The sequence below is a fragment of the Protomyctophum parallelum genome (genome assembly GCF_964188405.1).
Source record: "Protomyctophum parallelum genome assembly, chromosome: 20".
In the NCBI taxonomy this organism is placed as follows: domain Eukaryota; kingdom Metazoa; phylum Chordata; class Actinopteri; order Myctophiformes; family Myctophidae; genus Protomyctophum; species Protomyctophum parallelum.
This window is the reverse complement of record NC_139718.1, coordinates 16,425,981-16,453,890: the sequence shown is the minus strand read 5'-3', so window position 1 is coordinate 16,453,890 and position 27,910 is coordinate 16,425,981. Positions and strand designations below refer to the sequence as shown.

Sequence of the window (27,910 nt, the reverse complement as noted above, 5' to 3'; positions counted from 1 at the left end):
TTTTATAAAAAGGAATAATAAAATAGTGCAACTTATTTTTCGTTGTTTTCTTTTTTTTTTTAACTTCCTTTTCGTATTTATCTACATATAAACATATCACAACCGACTAAGTACTGTTTATCCGGTAAAGGGAGGGTCTATTCCTATATATGAAAACACATTGAAAAACAAAAGTTTTACAAATATACAAAGAATATACGCCATAAAAACCACATTTAGTGAACAATTTGAAGCAAAGGATCATCAGATTTTCCTGGCATACTAGTTCCCAACCCTCATACCCTGGTGGAGTGTATGTCTGTACATAAGTGGATAGTTTGGATAGGTTTCAAACCATTTATGGGTGTCATTTTTGTTGATATACAATCTAAATTCTATTCATGTTAGACGTTTAAGAACACAAAAGGTACTTGTTGCCATTTGTCTTTGGATGGCTTATCCTGTCCCTCGGCAACAACGTGCATCAATTAAGACTTTGAAATAACTGGAGTCATTCCATCTCATCTCAAATTTTTCATCATGTACAGATTTTCAAGCACTTGCTGTAGCAACAGAGACCAACGCACAAACACACCTCTGAAACAAACAAGAGGCTGGAACTGAGGATTTCAAACACTTTTCACTATTTGACAAACCAAGCAAATTGATCAACATTAACCTGTGTGTGTAGAGGGTAGAGTAGGAGGAAGCCAATAAATAGGCAAGGGTTATAAGAGCCATGAGCAAAACAAACTATAGACTAAACTGTATTATCCTTAAACTGCTTCTTAGATACGTTCGATACATTCAACGTAAACACACAATACTGCCCTACTGTGTGCTATACGTGGCATTATTTACCACTAGTAGACTACAAAGCCAAGACATACAAAAGAAGCTGGACAGTTTGTTGCCATGGTGACCAGGTCAACTCTGTTCTTTGAGCTTTTCTGACAGCTATGAAATAACATTTATGGAGACTATTAGCGCTGGCCACACCAGTTAAGACTGCAGGCTGTAAGCATGAACCAGGCTTTGAGTAACATTACACCTCTTGAACCCAGCTCTACTCCACTCAAGACAAACACTGCCAGCCCCAACCCTTACCCATGACCTTTTAAACGCCACCTTTTATCTTAGCCCGTGGTCTAAGGTTTGAATCTTTAACAGTACAATTGTCAATTTTAGTCAGTTTGTTACATATTATGTAACAGTATTATGTAACTAATTGATCTTCTATAGCCATATCATCTAATTAATATGGAAAAACTGATGGAATTGTTGAAAAGGTGATCATAGTTTTCAACTTCAATAAAGATCAATTTGAGTGTAAAATCAGAAAATTATTAAAAAAAATAAAACTTTTCTGCCTCAGTGTAAACACAACCTAAGTGTCCATATGTCCGGTATAAACTGGTACATACATAAAGTGATTAATCATTTATACATGTACTGCTCCACAGAGTGAGAGACGAAGGGGAGAAGTATTTCAGGTCCAGATGTGGGGAACATTTACTGGTTTAACTGCAGTTTATATGGGATCTGAAACACAACTGATAATCTTAAAAACATGCAGGAAATACTTTCTGCTGTTGGCTCTTGCAGGGTAGTGCGTTTGTATGTTCGTGTGGCTTTGTATACATACGAGTAAGCGTCTGTTGTTAACCCATTTAGATATGTTATACCTTTTAATCCGGGATCAACCTGTGTCTCATAAGTTGTTGCTATACATATAGCAACATCATTTAAAACAAAATAAAAATGGAATAAGAATTGTAAGGTTTTCAGAAAACTTAGGTTAGGTTTTAGAATCGGACTCGGGTCTAAATGGGTAAAAGGGCAACTTCAGAACCGAGCTATATTGTGTGACATAACACTTCCCAATATGTTGTCAACTCAAGGATCTATGAAAATGTGTTTGGCGTAGGCTGACGTAGATATTTTGCGGAGCAGTTGCCCTTTAAAATACTGTAGTATGTAACTGTATGGGTTAATTTCTGCTTGTGTATTGGGTGTTTATGTAACTCTGAATATGTGTGTGTATATATACAGTATATATATACACACACACGTGTATGTATATATACACATTTATATATACAACAACACAGATATATACAGTATATATGGGTGTGTCTGTGATTTTGTTTCCATGTCTGTGTATTTCGCCTCAACGTGTGGTGAATGCGGAGCTTATTGATCTGCTATTTCCGGTGTGCGACGTTGTATGATGAAGATGTAAATTCGGGTTTGAGTTCGTCTATTGCGTCTTCTCTTCCTCTGCTGCCGCGGCCTCGATGCCCAGTAGGGCATGCACGGCCTCCAGGGGGACTCCCTCAGGAGTCCTGATGTGCATGGTGGTGCCGTCCGGCCCGTTCACCACCACCACCCTGTCCGAGCCCCCCCTGCCCTCCCCTTCCACGTGCATGGTCAGTCCTTCCGTTTGGATGTAGATCTCTTGGCCCTCGCGGGCCACCGTAGCATCCGCTGTGCCCGAGGACGGCGTGCTCTGCTGCGGCAGTGGTGTGGGGGTGGTGATCACTGACGGCTGCTTTGGAGAAGAGATGGGTGGAGTTGTGGTTGACTTCTGGCCGGCGGCGGCGGTGGTCTTGGTTTGTGTAGCTGGGTTTTGAACCGACAGCTCTGTGTTCTGTTGCTGGGTCGATTCTCCCTTAGTAGACTCTTGTTTGCTCACTAGTGGGTCGGGACTTGAACCCAGAGCCTTCTCCAGCTCCTTCATCTGGGCTGCGATGTCACTGCTGCTCAGAGCCTGGTCCTCCACACTCAGAAGTGGGTCTGAGACCACTCCCTGCCCAGCCTGCAGAGACCCTCCCTGGGTATCTGTCTCCATGGGCTCTGCCTTTCCCATTGGAGGCTGCTGGGTTAGGTTGTTAGGGGCGGCGTCCTGGGTCACGTTGTTTGGAGCGGAGTCCTGGGAGACTTCCATGGGTGTGGCTCTCGATGTGGGAGGCGTAGAGGTTTGTGGCTGGGTAGTTTTGGTGGTCGTGGCTGTGGAGGAGCTAGGAGCAGAAAAGGAAGGATCAGTGATCTGTGTTCATGTCCCGTTTACCATAACCAGCAGTATTACACTGCATGTGAGATTATTGACGTAACTGACGGTGTTGGAGGTGGAGTATTACAGTGTGTGATGGTGGAGGTACCTGATGGTGTTGGAGGTGGTAGTGGAGGAGAGGATTTTGGATCCAGACGGTTCAGAGCTTGACTTCAGGGTGATAGAAGTCACTGGGGTTGTGGGACCACCGACTTTGGGTGGGAAGAGAACAGAATGTGAAGTTTGTCATTTGAAGATTCAAGTTTTCATAAAACAATTTACACTGACCATTAATAACCATTTCTACAATTTCCATCAAATGGACTCAGGGTGACTGCATGTATCGGTAATTTTAAGTGTGTGTCGATTTCAAACTAAGCTTTCCAGAAGCTCATACCTTTCTCTATCCCGTTGAGATGAATGGGAACACTGTTCTCCATTTTAAACCTTTTAGAAGGAGGCAGCATCTTGGAGTTCTAGAAAACAAAGCAATTAGACATTTATTTTTGTTCTGCATTGGATTTCAATGAGCTGTTAAGTACAGATGCAACTCACACAATACCAGGCTCACAGGTTCATAGGATACAGTGTGTGATCATGAATACATTATTGACAAAACTAAGAATTCCTGTGGGAGTCTGCTAAAAATTATTTCTTGTCAAATGAACCATTACCATTACATTGTCCACATAAAATCATATACAGGCTTACACGCCAATGGTTCCACAGTTTAGAAACAAACCTGACTGAGCTCAATCAATAAAGGGTTAAAATAATTCTGTTGGCAGAATCAGACAGCCTACACATACATTTGTACATGAGGTTCACCGATACTGACAAACATTTCACTTGCACTGCTGCACCATGGCACTTTAAGCAGCAGTCTCATGGCATCATTATAAGCCACATTTGCTTTGTAACGCCGCCACAAGTGGGCAGTATACATCGGTGTGTAAAAAGATTTAAATCGTGTGGACTTCACAGAAGCTGAACACATACTAAACTTACGAACAACAATCATGTTTGCTTGTGCATATAACATTCTATGTTGACTGTAGATGTCCCCATCATCAGATAGGTAATTTGTTAAATAGTAGCCTAAGTACTTGACCTCATCACAGACCTTAAGGGCTGTATTATTATCATTATTATTTATTATAATACAGCTTTTGTCCCCACATGTCTCAAGATTTGCCATTGACAATGAAAGGGGAATTCAGGTCAAATGTCTGCTAAATCTTGTCCCCACGTCTCAAGATTTGCCATTGACAATGTAGGGAGAGATTTGGTCAAAACGCTGCTAAATAGGACGTAAATTAAACATCAAAACATTAAACGCCATTGACATTGAAGGGAACATTGAGGTCATATGTAAATGAGCAAATCAGCTAACCAATCACAGGCAACAGGCATTCTGATTGGCCAGTATGAGATGATCCATGATGATGTATGATAAGAGTGCCCCTCACTTCACACGGGTGTGATTTATTTTTACCTCCATGTAGCGGACATTCTTGGTTGCCATGTTTGCTGAGCTCTGAGGAGCTCCAGGAACAACTTTCAGTTTGTTCACCTCATCAAAGATCCCCAGAGACTTGGCAACCTGGACACAATCAATATGTTAGATGTGAATCACACAGGAGTGATATTATACTCAAACTCAAAGTACATGAAAGTTGTCCAGTAGCACACTGGTTCTCAACGGGTTGGTGGACCACCAAGGGTCAAAATGGACCCTCACGGCCGGGTCTGGAACTCTGTCAGTGTAGTTTGGCGTCCCAGACATAAAAGACTGGTATCAAATGGAGGTCTGTGGCCTAATGCACATCAAACTGGAGGTCTTGCATCTAGGTCTTGAATCCCTGCACTAGTGTAGCAGAGTCAATAGAACAGAAGAGAACAGTCAAATAGAAAGTCTCACCTCTATATTTCGGACCTCCAGAGCATCTCCAGCTCTCTGTGGGTTGGAGATGTACTCCTGGGCTAGCTTCCTCACCTGGCCCTGCAGGGTCTCAAACTCACGGTACATCTCTGGAAAGTGAGCCCTAGCAGGACGACCTTTCTCTACCTGGAGGGACAGACAGAGACATCAGGTTAGGTTGGAGACAGAGACATCAGATAGACAGCTTGGAGGGAGAGAGAGAAACAGAATAGCTTTTTTGGGGGGGGGGGGGGGGGGGGGGGGGGGGGTTTACAGGATTGTGTGTTACCTTGGCGAGCAGTAGGTCCCAGAGTGTTAAAGTCTTGGACAAACGAGGAAGCACCGCATCTACAAGCTCCTCCTCATCACACTGTTCTACCAACTTTATACACACACACACACACACACACACACACACACACACACACACACACACACACACACACACACACACACACACACACACACACACACACACACACTACATTACATATTTGTTCTATAAATATGGTTAATGCGGTTAAATCAGATCACATTATGTTCCTTTACCTCCGACAGTCTCTCTCTCCTCCTCTCTGCCTGTAGTTCTGCTGATGCTCTTGTTGTGCCCCCTAGCTTTGGCGGTCTGCCTCTACGCCCCCGTCTGCCTGGATGGCCAACCACCACCTTAATAATAATAAGACAAATGCCTTATCTACTCAAGAAAAATACAGTATACAGGTAGTCATTTATCTAAGATGCCGTTCTGTAAGAGAAAGTGAGTCTGCAGTTCTGCTGCCCAGTGCCCAGTACATGTGTAGTACTACAACCCACCAGAAAGCTTTACTGCGATTAAAACGAATTGTCGGAAAGTGCGCTTCGTTTGGCAGGTGTGAAGGCTCAATCGAATCCTAATGCACACCAAAGAACCGCATTCTACTCCGCCAAAAAACAGGGGTTTCACTTTGCTTCAAAACGCAGCCGAGTCCGGATCCCTGCAGGTGTGAATGCAATCACATTAAACATAGGGAGTGAATGTACCATTGTGGGATGAAGAAGTTGGTATTTGGCACACAAGAAGGAAAGAGAAGGCATTATTACGCAGCGACATGTAAAGATGTCCCATGGACACACGTGGTCTAATGAAGAGATAGAAGCCCTTATTGCAATATGGTTAGACCATCATAGGCTTATGCTGAAGGTTACACACGAACAATGCAGTGTAGGATATATAGCAAGAGAATGGAGGCGATTAGGTTCTATTGCACATTTACACAATATTGCAGGTTGCATAAAGTGTTTGCGCTCGTAGTACAGACCTACGCAGCAAATTAAATATGCAAGAATGATGCAACTTTTCCGCCCATTCGCATCGACTCTACCGAAGTATAGGTGTGAATGCGACCTTAGTGACATGTCCAACCCAATAAATGTGCAGTAGGCCCTATATGGCTATCAAAATGTGTCTAGTGTATCATATTGTTGACTGCGTATTGAGATGCATATGGAAACGGTCTCACAGGGTGAGATGCATGGTAACAAGAAGACTCGCCCCGTTTCTGTTTTCCTCCCAGAATTTTCCCCAATGTGAGGGCTGGGAGAGGCTGGACAGCAGACGGCTGGACTTTGAATTTATCTAACTATAAACTTTCATGACAGCAGACAGCCTAAGTACAAATATAATTTATGAAAATCTACTACATTGAAGTCTGTTCACAGAAGTTGTTGTAGGATATGTGGGGATTATCTGACAAGGTACCATTTGAGTGTGCAAAACCTTACATATACTAAATAATACTAAATTGTTTATAGGGTCAATATAAGTAAAATAATATAGCCTTTCTACAGGAGTATCTTTTTATATTTTTCCAAAAAGAATACAAACAGCCAATAGCATATTACAAAGTTATCCCCCTCACTGGTGACAATTCCGGGAGGAAAAACGGGCAAGCACCGGGTCGAGTATGCATGCATATTCAGATGCATGCCCCTAGATGCTTGATTGAAATCTGATGTATTCAAGCCACAAGTTGGTCAAGTGTAAATTAATGTGTCTACTAAAGCCACATTTTGTCACTGCTGTTCCTCCCACATTTACATCTCCAAGATAAAGATATTGTTAAAGTGCAGGGTAAATGCAATCAGATTTCCATCTGGCAGATGAAGTTACAATTGATGCGGTCAGGTGTAAACAGAATGGGGATAAATAGCATCTGGATACTATCATCTAGATTCTAGACAGGTGTGCATCAAATAAACGTATGGGCTCATTGCGTTGTACCCACCTTAGGAGGGGGACCCAGAGGTCGTCCTCTACCACGACCTCTGCCGCGACCCCTGCCTCTGCCCCGACCCCTGCCCCTTGGCCTGCCGGGGCCCCGGGGCTGGACTCTCAACCCTGTAATCTCCTCATCCTGGAGGAGAGAAAGAGTGGGAACAGGGAATAAACCAAAGCAGGGATGCAACAGTTTAATCAAACATGAGCGTATATGGTGTGCGATATGAAATGTAAGCTTATCATATAAACACAATGATTGGTAACATCATTGACTCTTCCAGCCCTATTGTCAAGGGCTTCTGGGGAAGCTGAGCTTTTAAGTTGCTCATCACTTCAGTTTTGCCGTCAAGTCTAATAGGGCTGCAACAGTTAATCAGATTCATGGATTTATTTTATTATTTAAAAAAATAGTAACTTCATTGTCTATGTTAAACAGTCAGTCAACCAGCCATCCAATCAGTGTGTAGATGTAATATGAGTGGAACATGGTCTTACTTTGTCCAGCGAGGTATCTAATGTTTTACTGGAATCCTTTTCTGTCTCAAGAGTGCTTGTCTGTTTCTGCTCTCCACCTTCCTCCTTCATCTCCACGTCCTCTCCAGCTCCTCGTCCTCCTGGGGAGGTGGGTGTGGTTGGGGGTTCGGGGTCTCCATGGGTGGGGTTAAGTTTGTAGTGTCTATTCAGGCTCTTGGTGCCAATGTAACACTTGTCACAGGTCTGACACTTGAACGACCGCGACTTAATAGAGGAGGTTGATGAGGAGGAAGAGGTGGGGTCACCTCCCACCTTCTTCTTTCCGCCCTCACCCTCCTCTTCCTCCATGCTCATTTCAGAGTAGTCGTCAGAATCGGACTGGTGGCTCTCTGCCAGGTCTTCATTCTTTATGAACTTGAAGTCCCTGGCTTTGTGTTTAGGGGGACGAGACACGCGCCCTGACCTCGTCTGCACCTTCAGTGGCTTTTTCTCCCTTGCTTTTGCCTTCTTCTCTTTCTTCTTTACTACTTTCGCCACAGGCGCCGACTGTTCGCCGGCCGCCTTTGTGGCAGAACTAGTCGCCTTTGTAACTGCTGAAGCAGCTGTGCCTGTGGCTGCGGCACCGACGGCCTTAACGGGGGACTTAATGGGAGTCTTAACGAGAGTCTTAATTGGAGTCTTAACGAGATTCTTAATTGGAGTCTTAACAATAGTCTTAGTGAGAGTCTTAATGGGACTCTTAACGACTTTTGCAGTGCTCAATGTCGCAGTGCCGTTAGCCGGGGTTGCTGGCGCTGGCTTGACAACAGGCAGGGTGACCGTTTTAACAGGTTGAGACGTCTGAATGCGAATCTGTGACGTTACAGGTTTCTGAATGCTAACGGCCGTAACGGGCGTAGCAGTCTGTACAGTCACCGTGGCTCCACTCTGCTGACCCGTTAGCTTCTGGACCACCGGGACCAGGGAACCGACCACAGGGGCAGGGCTTTGTAAGAGCAGCTGGATGGGTGGGTCCCCGGGGTTCCCTTGCAGGAAGAACTGTTGGCCCTGCTGGCCTACCATTGGCTGGAGGGTGATGATCTGTGGGCCGCTTAATCCACCATTGGCTGAGACCTTGACCTGATGTGTCTGACTGATGGCCAGGGGCTTTGTCTGAGGTGGGAGGGTGATGGTGGTTACACCCCCTGCTTTTACTTCCTGTTTGGGAGGGGCCTGGAGCTGGATCCTGATTGGCTCAGGCTGAGAGAGAGTAAATTAGAGTGTAAATTAGTTCAAAATGCTTTAGAAAAGTCATTAAAAAAACAGCATAAAATAATGAAACTACTGACTGAACATCAACAAATGCCAGAATTAGGGGTTCTATATCCTATGTAGTTCAGATCAAGGCACTCAACAGGCTGCACATTTCATTCCCTGCAGAATAAACATGAATTAAGAATACATACTGTGGACCTAATTACACAGCCCGATAATGATCAATAGCAGGCAGCCACAACTATGGTGATTTTTGAGGGGCTCCTATATACAGGTTTTAATGTTTCTTTTTAGTTCAATGTTTGTTTTAAAAACGCCATTGACAATGAAGGGACATTTTACATCATATTGTCTCTTTATTGTTAATGGCATTTAATGTTTATGTTGGCACCGTTTGTTTTACATCAAGATTACATCACCTAATGAACATGAGTTAGACTTTAATATATTAGCGCCCCTCACTTCACAGTCACACGGGTGTGATTTTTATGTCACCATCTTTCATGTCATTTCATGTGCATTTGCTAATACATGCCTAACTACTACATCTTACCTTTTTCTGGACAACACGTAATGGTGTGCTCTGCATGCTCTTGGCCACTTTCTTCAGCGGCACTGGGGTGTTCTGTGGCTTGGGACTTCCAGACACCTCAGTGGCAGTGCTTAACGTAACCAACCCACTGGCATCCACAGTTGCCACAACCTGGGTTTCCCCTGGCTTAGCTGCTGCTTGGCTCTGCTGTGTGACTTGAACTATGGATACTTGTTGTGGTTGTTGGGATTTGGTGACTTGAGCAGACTTGGTGACTTGGACCATAGAGGCCTGTTGTTGCAACTTGGCGACTTGAACTATGGACGTCTGCTGTTGTGACTGTGACTTGGCAACAGATGCCTGTTGTGGTTGTAATTTAGGGACTTGGACTAAGGACGTCTGCTGCTGTTGCGGGGACTTCGGGACCTGGGCTATGGATGTCTGCTGCTGTTGCGGGGACTTGGTGACCTGGACTATGGACATCTGCTGTTGTGGTTGTTGCGGGGACTTGGTGATCTGGACTGTGGGTGTCTGCAGTTGTTGCTGGGACTTGGTGACTTGGTCTATGACTTGTTGGAGCTCACTGGGGGCCAGTGTGGCGTTGGGGAGAAACTGAGCTCCAGCCGGGATGGTCTTAACCACCTGGTTTTGTTCAAATAGACGGGCAGCTTCAGTGTCGGAGACTTGGACTATCTGCTGCTTGGCCAACTGTTCAAACAGAGCCTGCTGCTCCTCGGGGGTCAGCCCGGATCCCTCCACAAGGCTCCCGTCCGGCTGGACGTAGATGATGGTGGTGTTGGACAGGTCGGCGTTGATGGTGGCGTACTCGCTCCCCGTCGACGTGCCGACGAATATATTCTGCTCCACCTGGTCACTGCCGCCACCTCCACCGACATACTGTGTGACAACCTGACACTCTCCGTCTCCTCCTTTGGCCGAGCAGCTTTGGAGGAAGTCCGCCAGTCCCTGGTAGACTGTCACGTCCTGGCTGCTGGTAGCCACCGGACCCGCGGTCACCGTGGCGGTGTCGTTTTTGGACGTTAATCCAGAAACACACTGAACCTGTGCGACACTGACTGCATCCCCTGGTGCTGCCACTGTTGTTGTCATATTTGACGTATTGGTCGTTTCATCCCCGTTGTCCGCCATTTTGGCAGTCTGTGGAAGAAGCTAGCTAGCTACTGTTAGCCGTAGCTAAGCTAAAAGATTTTCATGCAGTTACTTGGAGCCAATCGGTGGGTTTATTTTTTATTTTTTTTGCCCTTGACAAATATTTTTAATCTAATTTCCTTGAAATTTTTACCGCAAAAAATGCAATAAAATGTAGCACGAGAGAAAAAAATATATTAACCAGTGCAGTTAATAAGCACGAAAAAAAGGTAACGGTTCACGGTGTTGTTTTTTTTACTAGCATAGCATTTTCCCCAGCAGCGTCCGGCCGGTTCTTGATAAATTGTGACATGGAGTTCTGGGATGGAGCCTCCTAAAAAAACCACACTTCAGCGTAATGATGACAGGTCGAGCTGTACGCACCCCGGTCCGTTTAAAAATAAATCCTCTCTCCTGGTTTTAGCCGAATCCAGTGACGCTTTTCCGGTTCCTCTCATTAATGTGAAAATAATTATTTGACCGATTTTATTTTATTTTGTATTTAGCCTTTAATTAACCATTAAAGAACACATTGAGACCGAGTCTCTCTCTTTTACAAGTGAGATCTGGCCAAAGAGGCAGATATAAAATTACAGTTCAATGCTACATTGCTACATCGTACATGTCAGATTACAGAACACTGAGAACAGCCAATAATACATCCATGATGGTAATAACATAAATCAAATCTAAATGCAGTCTTTTATCCTACTATCCCAATAGTTCATATTAAAATCCTTCTATATTACAGCATGGACAATAAAATATACAGGGAAAACAAACCCCGAGGAGAAAGCATGTCAAACGTGTCTTTTTTGGACCAGTAGAGGTCAGTAGTGTGCGCTGTTGAATTTCGGATGTGGAGATTTGTTATTTTGTTGCCGACAACAAGCGTCAGTGTTTTCACAGTCACTCCTTTATATTATGGTGTTTACAAAGAAAGAGCATATTCATCTAATCGACTTTTATCCGTATTATTATAATACGAAAAGAAAAAAGTTTGCAATATTTTCTTTTTTTCAAGCGACACATTCCCGCCACGGAATGCAAATGTAGCTTTTATTTTTAAGTCTGCGAGCGGAAGTCGTATTTATCCCTTGTCTCGTGTGACTTGACACAGCGTCAGAGCGTCAGCATGAGATGTTATTTATCCTTTAACATAATAACAAACGTCAAAACGAAGCAATGTCGCCGACGACCTTTTAAACGCGTCATACACGTGTGTTGTGGCAACGGATAACTGCAGACGACAGAAGCTGTGAGTGTGTGTTTTGTGTGTTATTTATGCAGTTACGACGGTTTCTCAGCGTCAAATTCACCTGCTGATATATTAACCATAAGAAAATAAACGAAGAATACAAACACGTCTATATATATTTTTTGTGCACTGCCTGCCTGTTCACAGGTATACACTTAAATAGTTATGTATGTGAGTATGTAACGTGGGCATTAGTTGTGGGTGGACGTAATGTTTGTTGCTAACAGCTGTTTGCCTTGGGCGTGTAGTACAGACTAGAGCAGTCAGTGTTACACCCGAAGTGGAAACCTATCGAACTCTGTGACCCCCCCCCCCTGCTTAGTATTAATAACAGTCCCATCAATATTTTTACTTATTTATGAGGGATGCTGGTATTATTGTCCACACATAAATGACCATATGCATGTGTATTAAAAAAGCAATGTCAGTCGGCCCCTTGTAATGTAACTTCATCTAACTGAAAAACATGAACTCTCTGAAATTACAGTATCACCACGCGTTTGGTTCAGATTATATTTATTATAAGGTGACTTACTTTACTTGCACCCATCTCCTCATCTCTGTGCACAGTAAATATGTAAAGTGAAAGTGAAACCTCTGGAGTCACCGAATTGGACTAGTCACCATTTTCGGTGATACAATTGAGCTGTATACTTGACAGTAGTGACACTGCAGTGTGTAGAAAGATTTGTGTGTGTGTGTGTGTGTGTGTGTGTGTGTGTGTGTGTGTGTGTGTGTGTGTGTGTGTGTGTGTGTGTGTGTGTGTGTGTGTGTGTGTGTGTGTGTGTGTGTGTGTGTGTGTTTTAGACAAGTTAATCACAATCTGCCATTTCCGTTGTTACATGTTTATTAAGCCTAACTGTTGACAGATGTAGCTATGTAGGTATATGTTTCGTTTTTCTATAATTACCTCTTTCTGTATGTTCATCTTTTTCCCTTGAATCTATATGGTTATTTATTTGTTTTCCTTGCTGAACCCACCAGCACAGATCCATTTGTCAGCTGAACCAATGGCGACCCAGACCCCTCCTCCGTCGCTTCTGAGGGAGTTCTGTCCTCTGTACTACCTCCTCAATGCCATCCCTGCCAAGGTACCGTCTGTCACTTGAGAGGAGCACTTCACACACAAACATACAATCTCTCACGTATAAACACATCACCAATCTTCTTGCAATAACCCATGTGCCTTTAGAGCTAAGTAGAAGCTATAAACCACGTTGGATGTAGTGTTGAATAAAGCTCAGTGCGGTGATGAAGGTGAAATAGACAGCGTCAGGAATACTGCAGTACATACAGGTTTCAGATGACCACATTTCAAATGAGTAATGTTGCAGTACAGTACAGTGGCTTGAGTTATTTAGGGATTCAAAGCAAAGCCGTAGTTGAAACCTAATCTAATATAAAATGTAACTGTATTTCTCTGTGTTACAGTTCTTTGTCTGCAACCTTGTCATAAAAAAAGTTAGGCCTTGTGCTGTTCTAATTTTAATTATTACATTATTAATTGTGATGTTGTAATTGATTTTAATACATTATTATTCTGTCAGTGAATATGATGTTCTAGATTAATATAATTATACTGTTAAATTGATTGAAATGTTGTAATTGATTGTAATAATACACTATCCAGATGTATTGATTGTGTACAGAAGATCTGGTCGTCAAAGTCAGAAGTGGCTGACCGACCTTGACTACGCGGATGACATCGCACTGTTTGCTGAACACATAAACTCTGCTCAAGAGCTTTTAACATCACTAGAAGTGTCAGCAGCCAAAGTTGGCCTATTGCTCAATGCCAAAAAGACAGAATGCCTGCTTCTGAATGAAGACTCTGTTCACCCAACCATCCGCTCCATGGACGGCAGTGACATCAAACAAACTGAGGATTTCAAATATCTTGGATCATACGTAGTCAGTAGCAGAAAGGACTTCCTGACAAGGAAAGGACAGGCCTGGAATGCTTGTAATAAGCTACATCTTATATGACATCTCAAGAGCTACCAAGATCAACCTGTTCAAAGCCTGTGTGAAAAGTATCCTTCTCTATGGTGCCGAAACATGGACAATGAATAACGAGTTTCGGGATCGTCTTGACGGAACATACACAAGACTCCTCATGCGTGTCCAGAATCTCTCATGGAAGGACCATCCCACAAAAGCTCAGATTTATGGAGGCACCCCCCCCATCTCAGTTGTGGTGGCAGAAAGAAGACTCTGCTTTGCTGGACACTGCCACAGAGCAAAAGACCAGGTCATTTCGGATATTCTTCTGTGGAGACTACCCTGCCCATCAAGAGGAACACGACCTCTCACTTTTCCAGATGTTCTGAGTAGGGACACAGGACTGACTGTGAATGAACTTGGTGTGGCAATGAGCAACAGAGACCAGTGGAAGTAGCTTGTGTCGCAGATCTCGAGGGCACTCGAAGGATGATGATGATGATGATTGTGATGTTGTAATTGATTTGAATATGATCTGTGTTGTATTGATTGTTTGTGATATAATTGATTCGAGTTATTATGATGTTACTGACAGTTGATTGCTGTTTGTTGTGGTTTTGGTCTGGATCAGGTTCAGAAGGGGTTCAAGTCTGTGGTGGTCTATCTGACAGCGCTGGACGTCACACCAGACTACATCGCTGTGGGAAGCAGCATTGGAATGCTCTACCTCTACTGCCGCAGACTGAGCACTATGAACAAATACAACCTGGAGGTGAGTTATTGAGGCACTGAGAGTTGTCCTGGAGCAAGATACTCTCATACTACAGTATACAATGAGGGAGCTGCTCTGTCACCAACTGTAGAAGACTGTGGTTGTACTGGGCAGCTCCCAGTGACCAACAGTAGAAGACTGAGATTGCACTGGGCAGCTCCCAGTGACCAACAGTAGAAGACTGAGATTGCACTGGGCAGCTCCCAATGACCAACAGTAGAAGACTGAGATTGCACTGGGCAGCTCCCAGTGACCAACAGTAGAAGACTGAGATTGCACTGGGCAGCTCCCAGTGACCAACAGTAGAAGACTGAGATTGCACTGGGCAGCTCCCAATGACCAACAGTAGAAGACTGAGATTGCACTGGGCAGCTCCCAGTGACCAACAGTAGAAGACTGAGATTGCACTGGGCAGCTCCCAATGACCAACAGTAGAAGACTGAGATTGTACTGGGAAGCTCCCAGTGACCAACAGTAGAAGACTGAGGTTCTACTGCCGGGCAGGTCTAGGCCTGTCACAATTATTACATAATCGTCTAATCACAATTATTCAAGTTATCGCAATTAATTTGTCATATTTGCCAACTTAAATTTGTAATTGTGATTTGTGACAGCACCAGGCAGGTCCTGGTGGTCAACGGTAGGAGCATGCAGTTGTACTGGCTGCTAGCCAGCTACGGGTGGCCAACCGTAGGTTGTGCTATGGGCAGGTCCAAGGGGTCAACGGTAGAAGCCTGCTGGGCAGCTAACAGTAGAAGACTGTGGTTGTTGTGCCTTGGGCAGGTCCCCGAGGGCTAGATAGATAGATACTGTAATAATGATTTATTTGTCCTTTCGGAAATTTGTTTTGTGCCAAGCAGTCATCAGGATACAGAAAACAACAGTAGAGGACTGTACTGGGCATACTGGACATCTCTCAGTGGTCAACAACAGAAAACTCCCAGGTCCCAGGTCCAAGGGGTCATAAGACTGGTTACAATCAATGTAGAAGTCTCATTACCCTCCCCCCTTACATCCCCTGTAACTAAGTGGGTGAAATTCTAAAGCCACTTATCCGTTTCCTAAGGACGTTAGAGAACACCCTGATTACCTACTGTCTGACAGCACCAGTACAGTAGTTAATGTAGAGAGCAGCTCAGTGCTAATATGGGTTAGAGATCTCGAATAGACATCGATATGTTTTTCTATTTTAAGTGATACGAACGTGCCCCACCCACTTTAAATTGATGGTTTTGTCTCTAATGCTTTTTCCCTTTTGTATCCAAGTCTGTCTCACAGTGTACAGTAGGTGAGACACACAGTAGGACAGCTGCGAGTGAGACTCTGTGGTTCTTCACTACCATCACTGTATTGTATATGGTTAAAGTAACATTTTTCAACCATATCTACTGTATGGGTCCTCCTCACTAATGCTGACTATAGGACGATACCATTTCTGTCTACCCACTCTGTGTCTCAGACATCGACTGTAGCTAGTTCAGAAATGTAGCTGCTTATGACATATTCTGAAATCTAGTTTGGAATGTTCATTTTTTTCACATCTACAGAGTGAGTGTCCTGTAGTGAGCTTTAAGGTCCGTACACACCGGGAGAGTTTATTTCATGCGATGAATTCACATTAATTTAAGCTGCTGTTTATGTCATGAACATACTGAACGTGAATATTATGCAGTGAAAAGGCGATTCAGCACAAATACAATCATCCACCTGTATGAATTAGGCATCACCAAATTAATTGTTTAATGTGTAATATGCACATTTTCCTATCATGTATTTGTGTCGCTTCTAATTTGGAGTGTAAAGACAAGACTTTTGACAAGACTAGTATGGTGGTTGAGTTAACCACTTAGGCCCTATATCATTTTAACCTTATGACAAATGGCAAAAGGTTATTGTTAGCTTTTAGATCTGCGCTTCTTGCTATTTAAAGAAACAAACATTTTTGGAACCTTTTTTTGGAAAAAAAAGTTTTAAAATGTGAACTGTGAAATTGGTGAACTTCTTTTGCTATAATGACATGCCCAAAATAGGGATACCAGGTTCAACGTGGTTAAAGTGATAATGTTCCATTAATGTGTTTTGTTGAGTCTCCGCTGTACAAATATATTGCGTTTACAGCAGGTTAAACGGAGAGGTTTCGCATTGCGTCAGCTATTATTCGTAGCTGCTGTACATACAGTACATGAAGAGGATGCTGCGACCACCTCTGTCCTTGACATAGATCTTTTCACAGTTATAGGTTGCTATTGTTAATTGCTTATTAGGTTAATTGCCAGTGTTGCCACGACAACGGATAGTAGCGTGACCGTGACGCCACAGCAGTGACGTCACGTCAGATAGAAATAGGGCTAAGGTGGGGTTCAAGGACCTGGGTGGGTGGGTAGACTAAGTTTTACATCAAGACCTGTAGACGTACGAAGCCAAGTACAAGAGAAGTTCTCATTTACATCCACAAACCTCATTCCTCAGGGTGCATTTAGCCCTGTGCGCCTCGCCCTCCCATAACTCAATACCACGTGATCAGGCCCTTATAGAGTGCCTCGGTTAAAGCCAGTGTTTTTAGCCTGTCACATACCATCTATTATTAATACCACCTAAAATATATATATTTTCTTTTCTGTATTAATACGTACTTTAAAGGCCTATTCATAGTCTGGATTTTCGGTGGTGAGCTGACCACCGCGACCACCGCGAAATAACGTTGAGCGGTGGTGAGTAAAAACAGAGAGAAGGGCTGGAGCGGTGGTTTGCTCTTCACCGCGGCTCGTGACGTCATGTTGTAGTTCGGTGGTCACCTCACCACCGAAAATCCAGACTATGTATGAGCCTTAAGTGAGTGTGTGTGTGTGTGTGTGTGTGTGTGTGTGTGTGTGTGTGTGTGTGTGTGTGTGTTTGATTGATTGATTGAAATATTTATTAACAGTTTGTAGAATTACAGTACATTTCAAGCACAAACTCAATACAAAGACTGTTAACTGTGAGTGGACGACCCAATTAAGCATTACACTTGTTTACAACAGGGTCCACATTGTTCAATTCATCAAAACATTTAGAGACATACAAATAGACACTTCTATGTAGTTAAAGAACAGAACTGCATGTGCGTGTGTGCAGGGGAAGTGTGAGGCGATCACTGCTGTGAAGCTCCTCAGTTGCTTTGATGACCTGGTTGCTGTGGGAACAGCATCGGGAAGGGTGGCTCTCTTCCAGCTGGTGTCTCAACTTCCTGGAAGGAACAAACAGGTAAACTGGAACCATCACTTCCAGTTCCGTTCACTATTTTTGTATGCCACCATTGTACAACTTATAATACAGTAAAAAAAATCAATTTAGTTGATTATAAAAACTAAAACATGCGTCTTGATTAGGTTTGGTTATATGTCGGTTATTGCTTCTAAATATAGATTTAGGTTAATTAATAATCTCTCTCTCTCTCTCTCTCTCTCTCCATCTCTCTAGCTGAGGCGTTTTGACGTGGTTGGTATTCATAAAAGCACAGTGACATCGTTAGCATGGAGCACTAATGGCATGAAGCTCTTCTCTGGAGATGACAAAGGGAAGGTTGTATTCTCTTCGCTGGACCTTGACCAGGTAACCCCAACAAAACACAACTCTAGGGCTGTCACGATTACAAGTTTAAGTTGACGATTAATTTGGCAACTGTGCTGTGTAGCTTTGCATCTTTGTAGTTGCGAACGCAGTGAGCCACTTACTATGACAGCAAGGGCTGAATGTCTGTGTGTGTGTCTGTGTGTGTGTCTGTGTGTGTGTCTGTCCCACTGTTACACCACCCGCCCGCCACCAGAGGGCGCAGCTGTAGCACACACACACACAGGGCGCAGCTGTAGCACACACACACACACACACACGCACGCACACACGCACGCACGCACGCACGCACGCGCGCGCGCGCGCGCGCGCACACACACACACACACACACACACACACACACACACACACACACACACACACACACACACACACACACACACACACACACACACACACACACACACACACACACACACACACACACACAAGCTGCGTTCGCTTCACGCGTTTGCGCGTCTTACTTGTTTGTATATTTTGTATCTATCTACCACTACCAGTGTGAAACGCCATAGTATTAAAGTCATACTGTGTGCTTATCTACAGTACAGTATAATGCAGGGTCCTAACACCTGCAAATATTATGGAACGCATTATTATTATAATTTTACTCATTGATATGTACATATGTGTCCTCTCCAGGGAGTGTGCAACCCTGTGTTGTTGCTGGAGGAGCCGTCCGGTGTGGTTCAGTTGGAGTACTCTCAGAAAGTTCTACTGGTCTCCACCCAGCAGAGATCACTGCTCTTCTTTACCCAGGAACACAAGCAACAGCAGATAGGAACCAAGCCCAGGAAGAGGTGACACGATAGAACTTTGAATTTATTATTTCAATATGATAATTATGATTGCTGCTGTCTGCTTGAATTTTGTGTTGATTTTAAGGGTGAGCTGAAATGGTAAACAATTTTTGAGAGTATTTAATTTCCGCATTGGTGACATATTTCTTCCAAACCATATTGGTTAAACCAGGGGTTCTCAACGTTTTTGGCTGGGGACCCCCAGAAATGCTTTGGCCATGATGAGCGGATTTCCATAAAACCTGCCAACATTTTTGAGGGCCTCCTATGCCCATTCTTGTCTGTTTGCGCGAACACACACATTGGCTGATCACCCCATTACGATGACGCCAAAAGTGATTGGCCAGAATTACATTTGTGATGATTTGATTGGCTGAGAATGGAATGTGATGTATGACATCATCATCATACCTGAAAGTTATGCGGGATTGCCTACTGAGTGGAAAAAAACTACTTTCTAGCATTGACAGCCCATACATCCAAACAGAAATGTCCTATTTGATTGCATTAAATTACTTTAAACAACATTAAATTCACTTTGTCACTCACTTTGCCACTCGCTCTGCCATTCACTTTATGCATGTGCAAATTGCGCATACCCTGTATTGGTACGACAGTCATTAGACCGACAACCTACCATAACCGCAAGCACGGGAGCAGCGCATGTTTGAGTGCTAGTCCGACAGCACTCAAACAACTCCGTTGTTCCCGCATGTCGGACTAATGCTCCGTCGGAATTACCATCGGATCCCTGATAAGAGCACCCCTCACTTTACACAAAATAAACGTCTTCTGTTACGTTACATTTTAAATGGAAAACTCATGGTGTGTGTGTGTGTGTGTGTGTGTGTGTGTGTGTGTGTGTGTGTGTGTGTGCGTGCGTGCGTGCTGTAGTAGTGGACGGTTTGGAGTGTGTTTCCTGCCGGGTTTGTGCAAACAAAGTGACCTACAGGTGTTTGCAGCCAGACCAGGACTGAGACTGTGGAGGACAGACATCAAAGGACTGGTGGAGGACACCAGACTGTTGAAACCACTCTTTAATATGGAGGTACAGTACATGATTGCAGTAGTTTAGTAGTTGTAACAATAGTAGCTGCAGCTGCATAAAGGAGTGCAGTCACACATATGTGAATTAAACCCTTTCACATAATGGGTCTAACAACCTAATGAAAGTAATCATATTCGTAGGTCTGCTTAGCTTACGCATCAGCAGCCGAAGCACTATGCATTAATTACAAAATCATCATCCAGTCACTCCATGGCATGGCTTTCGAATTCTACTACGTTGAAACCAGGGGGGCAGTCAGACAGATATCTTGTGAAGCCACACAAAAATCGGGACTTCCTGAAAGTTCATGTAATGGGCCCAAAAAACCCATAGCTCCATAGAGGTCCATGTATTTGGGCCCAACTTCACCTAGACTGTATTACCTTAATAAACATGGTCATGAATACTTTCTGCTTCCAGTCACTAGTTTAAAGTCTCATTTCTCATGTCATAATATTCTTTTTGGAAAATTATGGTCCCATTTATTAAAAAAATAAAGTCGAGTATGTTTTGAGGGGCGTGGCTACCCTTACAGTCTATGATCGGGAGCCACCCCCCGTTCGAGTCAAAATAAAAACCAATGAAGAAGAAGGGGGGAAGTCCCCCCTCGTTGTCTGGGCCAGCCAATGGCCAGCTGGGCCCAAACGGATCTAGAAAGATGGCGATTTACAATTCAAGGATTGACAGGCTTCATCTTACGTCCATATCAGACCCGGAGAACGCTTTGTCCATATTTCTTTACAGTCTATGGTTGAAACCCAAAGCCTGTCAATGTTTCTTGCCAAAAAGAAGCTAAAAACATAAAATATTGGCCTGTTAGCTTGCACATTTGTTATTTTTGGAAAGCTACATTCTCGTCGTGTGTATAAATTAAGCTTAGCAGGTTGTTTTTTAATGTATTTCTATCACTAGCTGTATTCTGTGTCTTCTGGTACTACACACGGTTTTCTGTCATGGTCTACTATACTACACGGCATACACAGCAATGATACCAAGGGTTTACAGTCTACTGACAGTATGCACTGCAGTTGCCATATTACTGCATACTTGTTTAGTCATCCAACTTTTGAATTTGGGATACCGGAGAACTTGCCAGTTTATGTGAATACCAATGATAAGTAGGCCTACCATTTGAGGATATTGTTTATTAATGAATTACATTGTTTCAGTACTTTGGTGTTTAAACTTTTAGCATTCCTACTTTCTCTAGTGTTAACTCTAAACAACTATCCCCTCTCTCTCTCAATTCAATGCAATTTAAATGAAGGTGAAGTAAAACTAAAATGCTCTAAATCGCGGCGAGTTGGTAAACTGGCGAGTTTTCCGGATACCTTCAGTTTGTTATCAATTAATAACAACTTTTATGGAATTGGCTTGTTTTCATTTATGATGGAAAATTAATATCTACATTAAACATGTTAAGAGCTCAGAGTTTAATCGCTTTAATCACACTTAATAATTCGGTATTCAAAGTAATGTATCATCCCTAAATCATATCTGTAGCCCATGTATCCTTGTCTTATAAGGGAGACATGCGCACCCCTAGTCTAAACTCGGTATACCATGGAGAGGATTGAGATGTCTCTGGATAACTGCATCAGCTGAATGTCTCCTCCATCCCATAATAGTCCTATAATGGCCTGATTGTGTTGTTGTAAAGCACTTTGGATAAAAGGCTTAAAGGGGCTTTCTGTTTGGTGACACATTGATTCCTTCTGTTGAATGACGACCTCTGTCTGTCTGTCTATCTTTCTCACAGACAGACAGACATATAGAGTATTGATTCCTGTGGGGAAATTCAAGAGTGAAACACAGGATAGGTACAGGTAAGAGTAGAGAAATACTAAGTATAAGAAATAATAATAAAATACTATACTATAGCAGGAGTCTGTAATCACAGAACAGAACAGTGCACATTGTGGACAGCGTTGGTTGTTTAGCCTGATGTCTAGTTGTCTACTGGCACAAAGGAATGATCAAGCCGTTTGGTTGAATGTGCTCCACGTCCCTACTAGTGCATCCGAGTCCACAGTCCCCTCCAGATTGTCCACTTAAACTCCAAACTGTGAAGCTGGCATTCCTCTGTATCCGTATATTTCCATCTCTATCTAGGTGTTTGACTGTCTGTCTTTTCTGTCCCCTTCTCCATCTGTCCAGGTCCCTCAGGTTGAGTTGTTCCCCAGAGCAGGTCCAGTGGGGGGATACCGGCCCAGAGAGAGACAGCTGGGTCTCTTGTCTTGTTTTCTCAGAGATGGCTGGCTACTCAGCTGGAACGAATACAGTGTTTATGTACTGGACTGTCTTAACCAGGTAACAATGATGATAGCAATAACAACTAGTCCATACCCGGGGATGCATTGCACATGCCTCAACTATGTCCATTGCTTAAGCACTTAAAGCTGCTATCCACAACCTTATTTTGTGACTGCACTTGACTAATTGTACAATATAGAACTAGACATCATTGTCTAAGGGCCTCTTTTTGCCATGCTCCATGACAATCCCTTTAACAACAACGGAACCAACCACCATTGATGGAGGTAATAACAGTGAGCTGCTGGATGTCGCACTTAATGTGTAATTGTATATATCGTATAGTGTGTAAAGTAAGTAAGTAGCCTTGCCGAGCCATGAGGCCCATAGGGCAGGAGCCTATCTCCTGTTTCTGTAGCGTGAGGCAGCTTGATGTACAAGTACACCCCCTGGACATGACGCTAGTATGTCGCAGGGACTTACCCCCCAATCCAACCCTTGAGTGTCTAGCAGGGAGGCATTGGGTCCCATTTTTAGAGTCTTTGGTATGACCCAGCCGGGGATCGAACCCCGGCCTCCCAGTCTCAGGACGGACACTCTAACCACAAGGCCACATAGTGTGTAATAAAGTAATAAAAGGATAGAGACCGAACCGGAGTGTTAGCCCCGCCCCCCGCTATTCATTTCAGTGGAAGTTGCTCAGTGGCGTTATGAAGCACCCGGAAGACTCCCGGAAGTATAATTATAACTCAATGGCTCGAGCGAGCTGAATTTTAGCCTAACCTAGCCCCAGACCTCAATTTTGAGGTCCGGGCTTACGCACGTGACGTCATGAACGTCCGTCCACCTCCATGAAAGTGCTGCAATTCCACATTTCGCCAGTAGGTAGTGGCAGCTTCAACGTTGGATAGCCTTACTGGGGGCTTGGTTCTACAGCATTATACAATATGGTATGGAAGTTCTCAGTCGCCACAACTGATTTCAGTCATTTGGATTCCATAGAAGCCAGCAGCATGTCATCTATGGAAGCATGTTGTGCAGCGTAAATAGCCTATCTAAAAGCAACACATAGAGAGCCTGTAGATAGGCTATTTTTTGGTTATTATTTTGAGATTAGAGCATTTGGAGTGGTCAAACTAGCAATATGTTCAGAATCATCTTCTATAAAATCTTAATAGTCTCGGTTGTTCCATATAAAAAAAGGTTCAATCTGTGATTTCCTCACCTGGTTGGCATGCTGTGTTGTTTGTGCTGTAGGTTATCATCGGGGCATTGGAGAGCTGTGGTGACATCGTCTCAGTGTCCTGCTGTGAAAATGAAATCTTCATCCTGAAAGGAGACAGAGACATCGTTAGAATCTCCAACAGCCCTGAAGGATTAGCATCAAACTGTATGTACTGTACTACTATAGCACTACTAATGCTATTACTGTCCCTACTAGCCCCGAAGGACTAGCATCAAAATGTATGTGCTAGCACTACTAACACTAGTACTGTCCCTCTTAGCCCTTAAAGGACTAGCATCAAACTGTATGTACTAGCACTACTAATACTAGTACCGCCCCTATTAACACAGAAGAACTAGCATTAAACTGTATGTACCTACCATCTCTATCACTAGTACTACTAATACTACTGTAGTACTGTTGCCGTTAGCCTTGATGGAGTTGTTTCAAACCGTATGCACTACCACTATTATCATTAGACTAATTCTAGTATTGTTGAAGGACTAATAGGAATTATTAATGCTAGTGCAATTATTATGACTATTAATACTACTACTACTACTACTACTACTATTACAAAACAAACTAATAAAGAAGGTCTCTCTGTCTCTCTAGTGACTGATCTCTCCCTCCGCCTCTCCTCCCCGTTGGCCACACCCACTCTCCTCCCGCCAACGGGCTCTGTGGAAACGGCTCAGCCAATCCGAACTATGGCCATCATCGTGGAGCAGGGCGCAGGGGGGAGACAGGGGGTCGAGGGTGAAGAGGAGGACGAGGATGACGAGGAGGATGAAGAGGGACCAGTGGAGGCGGTAGAGGAGGCAGAAGAGGAGGATGAGCAGGTGGAGGTGAGGAGAGATGGGGGGAATAGAGCAACCTTTTAATTTCAGGGACCGCTAGTTTGATATACAGTAGTTTCGACTCCTGATCCCGATGACGTTTGCCGCGTGTCACCCCCCATCTCTCTCCCCATTTCCTGTCACCAATCACCATACTGTTCACTATGCAATAAAAGCAGAAAAAGCCCAAAAAATATATCTTACAAAACAATCTGACCAGTCTGAAGCGAGTGGTGCAACAGCACCCCCTATTGGTACTCTAAACATTGGGACATAGGGACATACTGTAGGTTAGGACATAGGGAGGGACATAAGGGACATTGCTGTTCCTTGGAGTGGTCGCACCACTCAAACAAACTTATGCTTAAGAAAAGGGACATAAAGTTTGGTGGAAAGAATATTAATGATCAATGACCTGCTTGATTCTGGATCCCAGTATACTGCACACTACAGGATGTGGTGTTCAGGTGACATAATTATGAGTAAAGATGTACTGTAGTCTATGGGTTCAAATCCACCATTTCCACCATAGTTCATCCAGCTGTAAGTGTCACAGAGTGTTTGGGGGAGGCAAGCCGTGTGGCGAGGGAGACCTTTGTCGTTGCACTAGAGACTGATGGGCTGGGCCGCCACCTGTCAGTGAGGGGTGTTGAACAAGTGTCTCGGTGTAGGCGCTATGTCCTCCTGGTGGGGGCTCCTCACTGGCAAACTAGAAATGTGTGGGCAGGGGTAATTGGCATAATGACTAAACTGGAAGAAGAAGAAGAAAAAACATAACAAACTAGAACTGCACTCTGTCGAGTGCATACTTGCTTGTTGCACACTAGTAGGCCATAAATGGCCAACTAGTGCGCACGCAGAGCGCGCAAGTACTTTCGACCGCTGTAAACTGTCAAATCTCAGTATATCTGCGAAGGAACGTTTGAAATGTAAAATTATTAGGTGTAACTATTTGCTACCTACCTACTATGCATATAAACACCTAGTATTATTAAGTATGGTTCAAGTTTCTATCTATATAAGAAATACAGTTTTATCGATGTAGATATATTCTAGATCCCTTTTTAGGTTTTCAAAGAAAAAGAAATCATTGATATGTGAAAAAAATATACATATACTATATAGAGTATGTAGTTGTAAGTTGATTTGCGGTATACTGTGGTTATTTTGCGCCAAAAACCGCGACAGCAACCCGCCATTTTATGCGTATGCCAATAAAACAGCAAATCTGTGCCTGGTTTGCTGGGACCAGATCACATAAATGACCATATGTCTTACGTCATCATTTAGAGCTAGTCATACATATACACACCACGTACTCTGGTCCCAGCAGATCAGGCACAATTTGCTATTTTATTTTACTGATTATGTATATAGTATACGTATGACTAGCTCTAAATGATGACGTAAGACATACGTATACCTATACATATACTATATAGAGTATGTAGTTGTAAGTTGATTAGTGGTATACTGTGGTTACTTTGTGCCAAAAACCGCGACAGCAACCCGCCATTTTATGCGTATGCCAATAAAACAGCAAATCTGTGCCTGGTTTGCTGGGACCAGATCACATAAATGACCATATGTCTTACGTCATCATTGAGAGCTAGTCATACATATACACACCACGTACTCTGGTCCCAGCAGATCAGGCACAATTTGCTATTTTATTTTACTGATTATATAGTATACGTATGACTAGCTCTAAATGATGACGTAAGACATACGTATACATATACATATACTATATAGAGTATGTAGTTGTAAGTTGATTAGCGGTATACTGTGGTTACTTTGCGCCAAAAACCGCGACAGCAACCCGCCATTTTATGCGTACAGTATGCCAATAAAACAGCAAATCTGTGCCTGGTTTGCTGGGACCAGATCACATAAATGACCATATGTCTTACGTCATCATTTAGAGCTAGTCATACATATACACACCACGTACTCTGGTCCCAGCAGATCAAGCACAATTTGCTATTTTATTTTACTGATTATGTATATAGTATACGTATGACTAGCTCTAAATGATGACGTAAGACATACGTATACATATACATATACTATATAGAGTATGTAGTTGTAAGTTGATTAGCGGTATACTGTGGTTACTTTGCGGCAAAAACCGCGACAGCAACCCGCCATTTTATGCGTATGCCAATAAAACAGCAAATCTGTGCCTGGTTTGCTGGGACCAGATCACATAAATGACCATATGTCTTACGTCATCATTTAGAGCTAGTCATACATATACACACCACGTACTCTGGTCCCAGCAGATCAGGCACAATTTGCTTGTTTATTTTACTGATTATGTATATAGTATACGTATGACTAGCTCTAAATTATGACGTAAGACATATGGTCATTTATGTGATCTGGTACCAGCAAACCAGGCACGGATTTGCTGTTTTATTGGCATACGCATAAAATGGCGGGTTGCTGTCGCGATGAACGATGACCGGGCGAATTTATTACTTGCGCGCTCTGCTTGCGCAAGTAATAATTGGCTATTATGTTCTGTACTTTTCTATGTCTTCACCTCTCCACATATATGAGGTGGTTTCACTGTGTTTCTAACATCATGGAAATCATGTTCATCTCATATTGGCATAATTCAGGCATGTTGACCAATGTACTGTCTGTTCCTCCAGGCCTCTGAGCGTCTCTACCACAGACCTAGTCTGGTCACTACCGACTCCCGTAGTCGCAGCAGCTCCGTCACTTCCTGGGACAGTGAAATGAACGCCAGTCGCTACAGCGCCCCCCTGGGACACGAGGAGCTACAGCAGGAGCTGGTGGTCAAGGCCATTAAAGTCAGGAAGAAAGCCAAGAGGAGACGACAAGGTGGGACGCAGTCATTTAAGTCAGTCAGGTTTTCTTTTTAATTAGTTAGGCAGTTAACATGCCTGCCACTAAATAAATTATTCAACTACTAAGCTGTTTAACCTTCCAGTCACTTAGTCAATTATATTACCAGTCAGTTATACAATTAACCAGCCACAGTCAATAAGCTAACCAGCGACCTAATCAGTCATTCAACTGGTCAGTCAGTTGGTCATTTAGTTGGATAATCAATTGGCCAGTGATGTCCCTGTATGAATCTCCTTTTATGTTTTATGATAAAGTGTTCTTTGTGAATATGAAAGATATAAAGGACATTGTAATGTCTCATCAAGACATTACAATGATTTCAGGTCATATGTGCATATCCAACAGTTCACCAGATATGTATCTGACATAATGAATATCAGGTCATATGTGTATTTGACAGACAGTTCCAGTGGTAACCGACTGTCAGAGAGCAGCTGGTCAGAGTCCAACTTCGGCCTCCAAGATGGCGGCTGCTACAGTGATGGAGGGTGTAGCGGTGAAACGCCACTGAGTGACCTGCACGGCCAGGACTCGCCAGACCTGGACCAGAACAGTAACCAAGACCGCTCTGACCAACAGATTCTGGACCACCCGGCAGAATCGGACCTAGATATACAGAGGTGAGGTTGGGGTCTCTATGAATTATGCATCTTTCCTTTTGTGCGT

General features: G+C 43.4%; 2 protein-coding genes across 5 annotated transcripts in view; one reads left to right on the top strand and one right to left on the bottom strand.

Moving 5' to 3' along the window:
- Positions 1–52: 52 nt before the first annotated feature.
- On the bottom strand, positions 53–10,897 carry znf839 (zinc finger protein 839). The gene is made up of 10 exons (XM_083792232.1): positions 9,491–10,897; positions 7,705–8,922; positions 7,217–7,345; positions 5,502–5,618; positions 5,242–5,334; positions 4,953–5,099; positions 4,527–4,634; positions 3,429–3,507; positions 3,141–3,243; positions 53–2,999 (listed from the first exon to the last, which is right to left on the bottom strand). The coding sequence occupies exons 1-10, from the start codon at positions 10,616–10,618 to the stop codon at positions 2,240–2,242; spliced, it is 3,882 nt and encodes a 1,293-aa protein (XP_083648358.1). The 5' UTR covers positions 10,619–10,897; the 3' UTR covers positions 53–2,239.
- An 846-nt stretch (positions 10,898–11,743) lies between these two features.
- The window catches only part of tecpr2 (tectonin beta-propeller repeat containing 2), a 46,232-nt gene continuing 30,065 nt past the window's right edge, over positions 11,744–27,910 (top strand). For 3 of the 4 annotated variants that reach the window (XR_014570856.1, XR_014570857.1, XM_083792230.1), the window contains exons 1-12: positions 11,744–11,876; positions 12,861–12,967; positions 14,449–14,589; positions 17,704–17,832; positions 18,049–18,180; positions 18,842–18,999; positions 19,894–20,047; positions 22,205–22,357; positions 23,558–23,690; positions 24,141–24,373; positions 27,025–27,217; positions 27,645–27,864. Coding sequence is in view for 2 of the 4 variants with exons in the window: in XM_083792230.1 (XP_083648356.1) it covers positions 12,887–12,967; positions 14,449–14,589; positions 17,704–17,832; positions 18,049–18,180; positions 18,842–18,999; positions 19,894–20,047; positions 22,205–22,357; positions 23,558–23,690; positions 24,141–24,373; positions 27,025–27,217; positions 27,645–27,864 (1,727 nt within the window). In the remaining 2 variants the exon portion in view is untranslated. The remainder of the gene's footprint in view (positions 11,877–12,860; positions 12,968–14,448; positions 14,590–17,703; positions 17,833–18,048; positions 18,181–18,841; positions 19,000–19,893; positions 20,048–22,204; positions 22,358–23,557; positions 23,691–24,140; positions 24,374–27,024; positions 27,218–27,644; positions 27,865–27,910) is intronic. The other variant, XM_083792231.1, reaches the window with a different exon arrangement.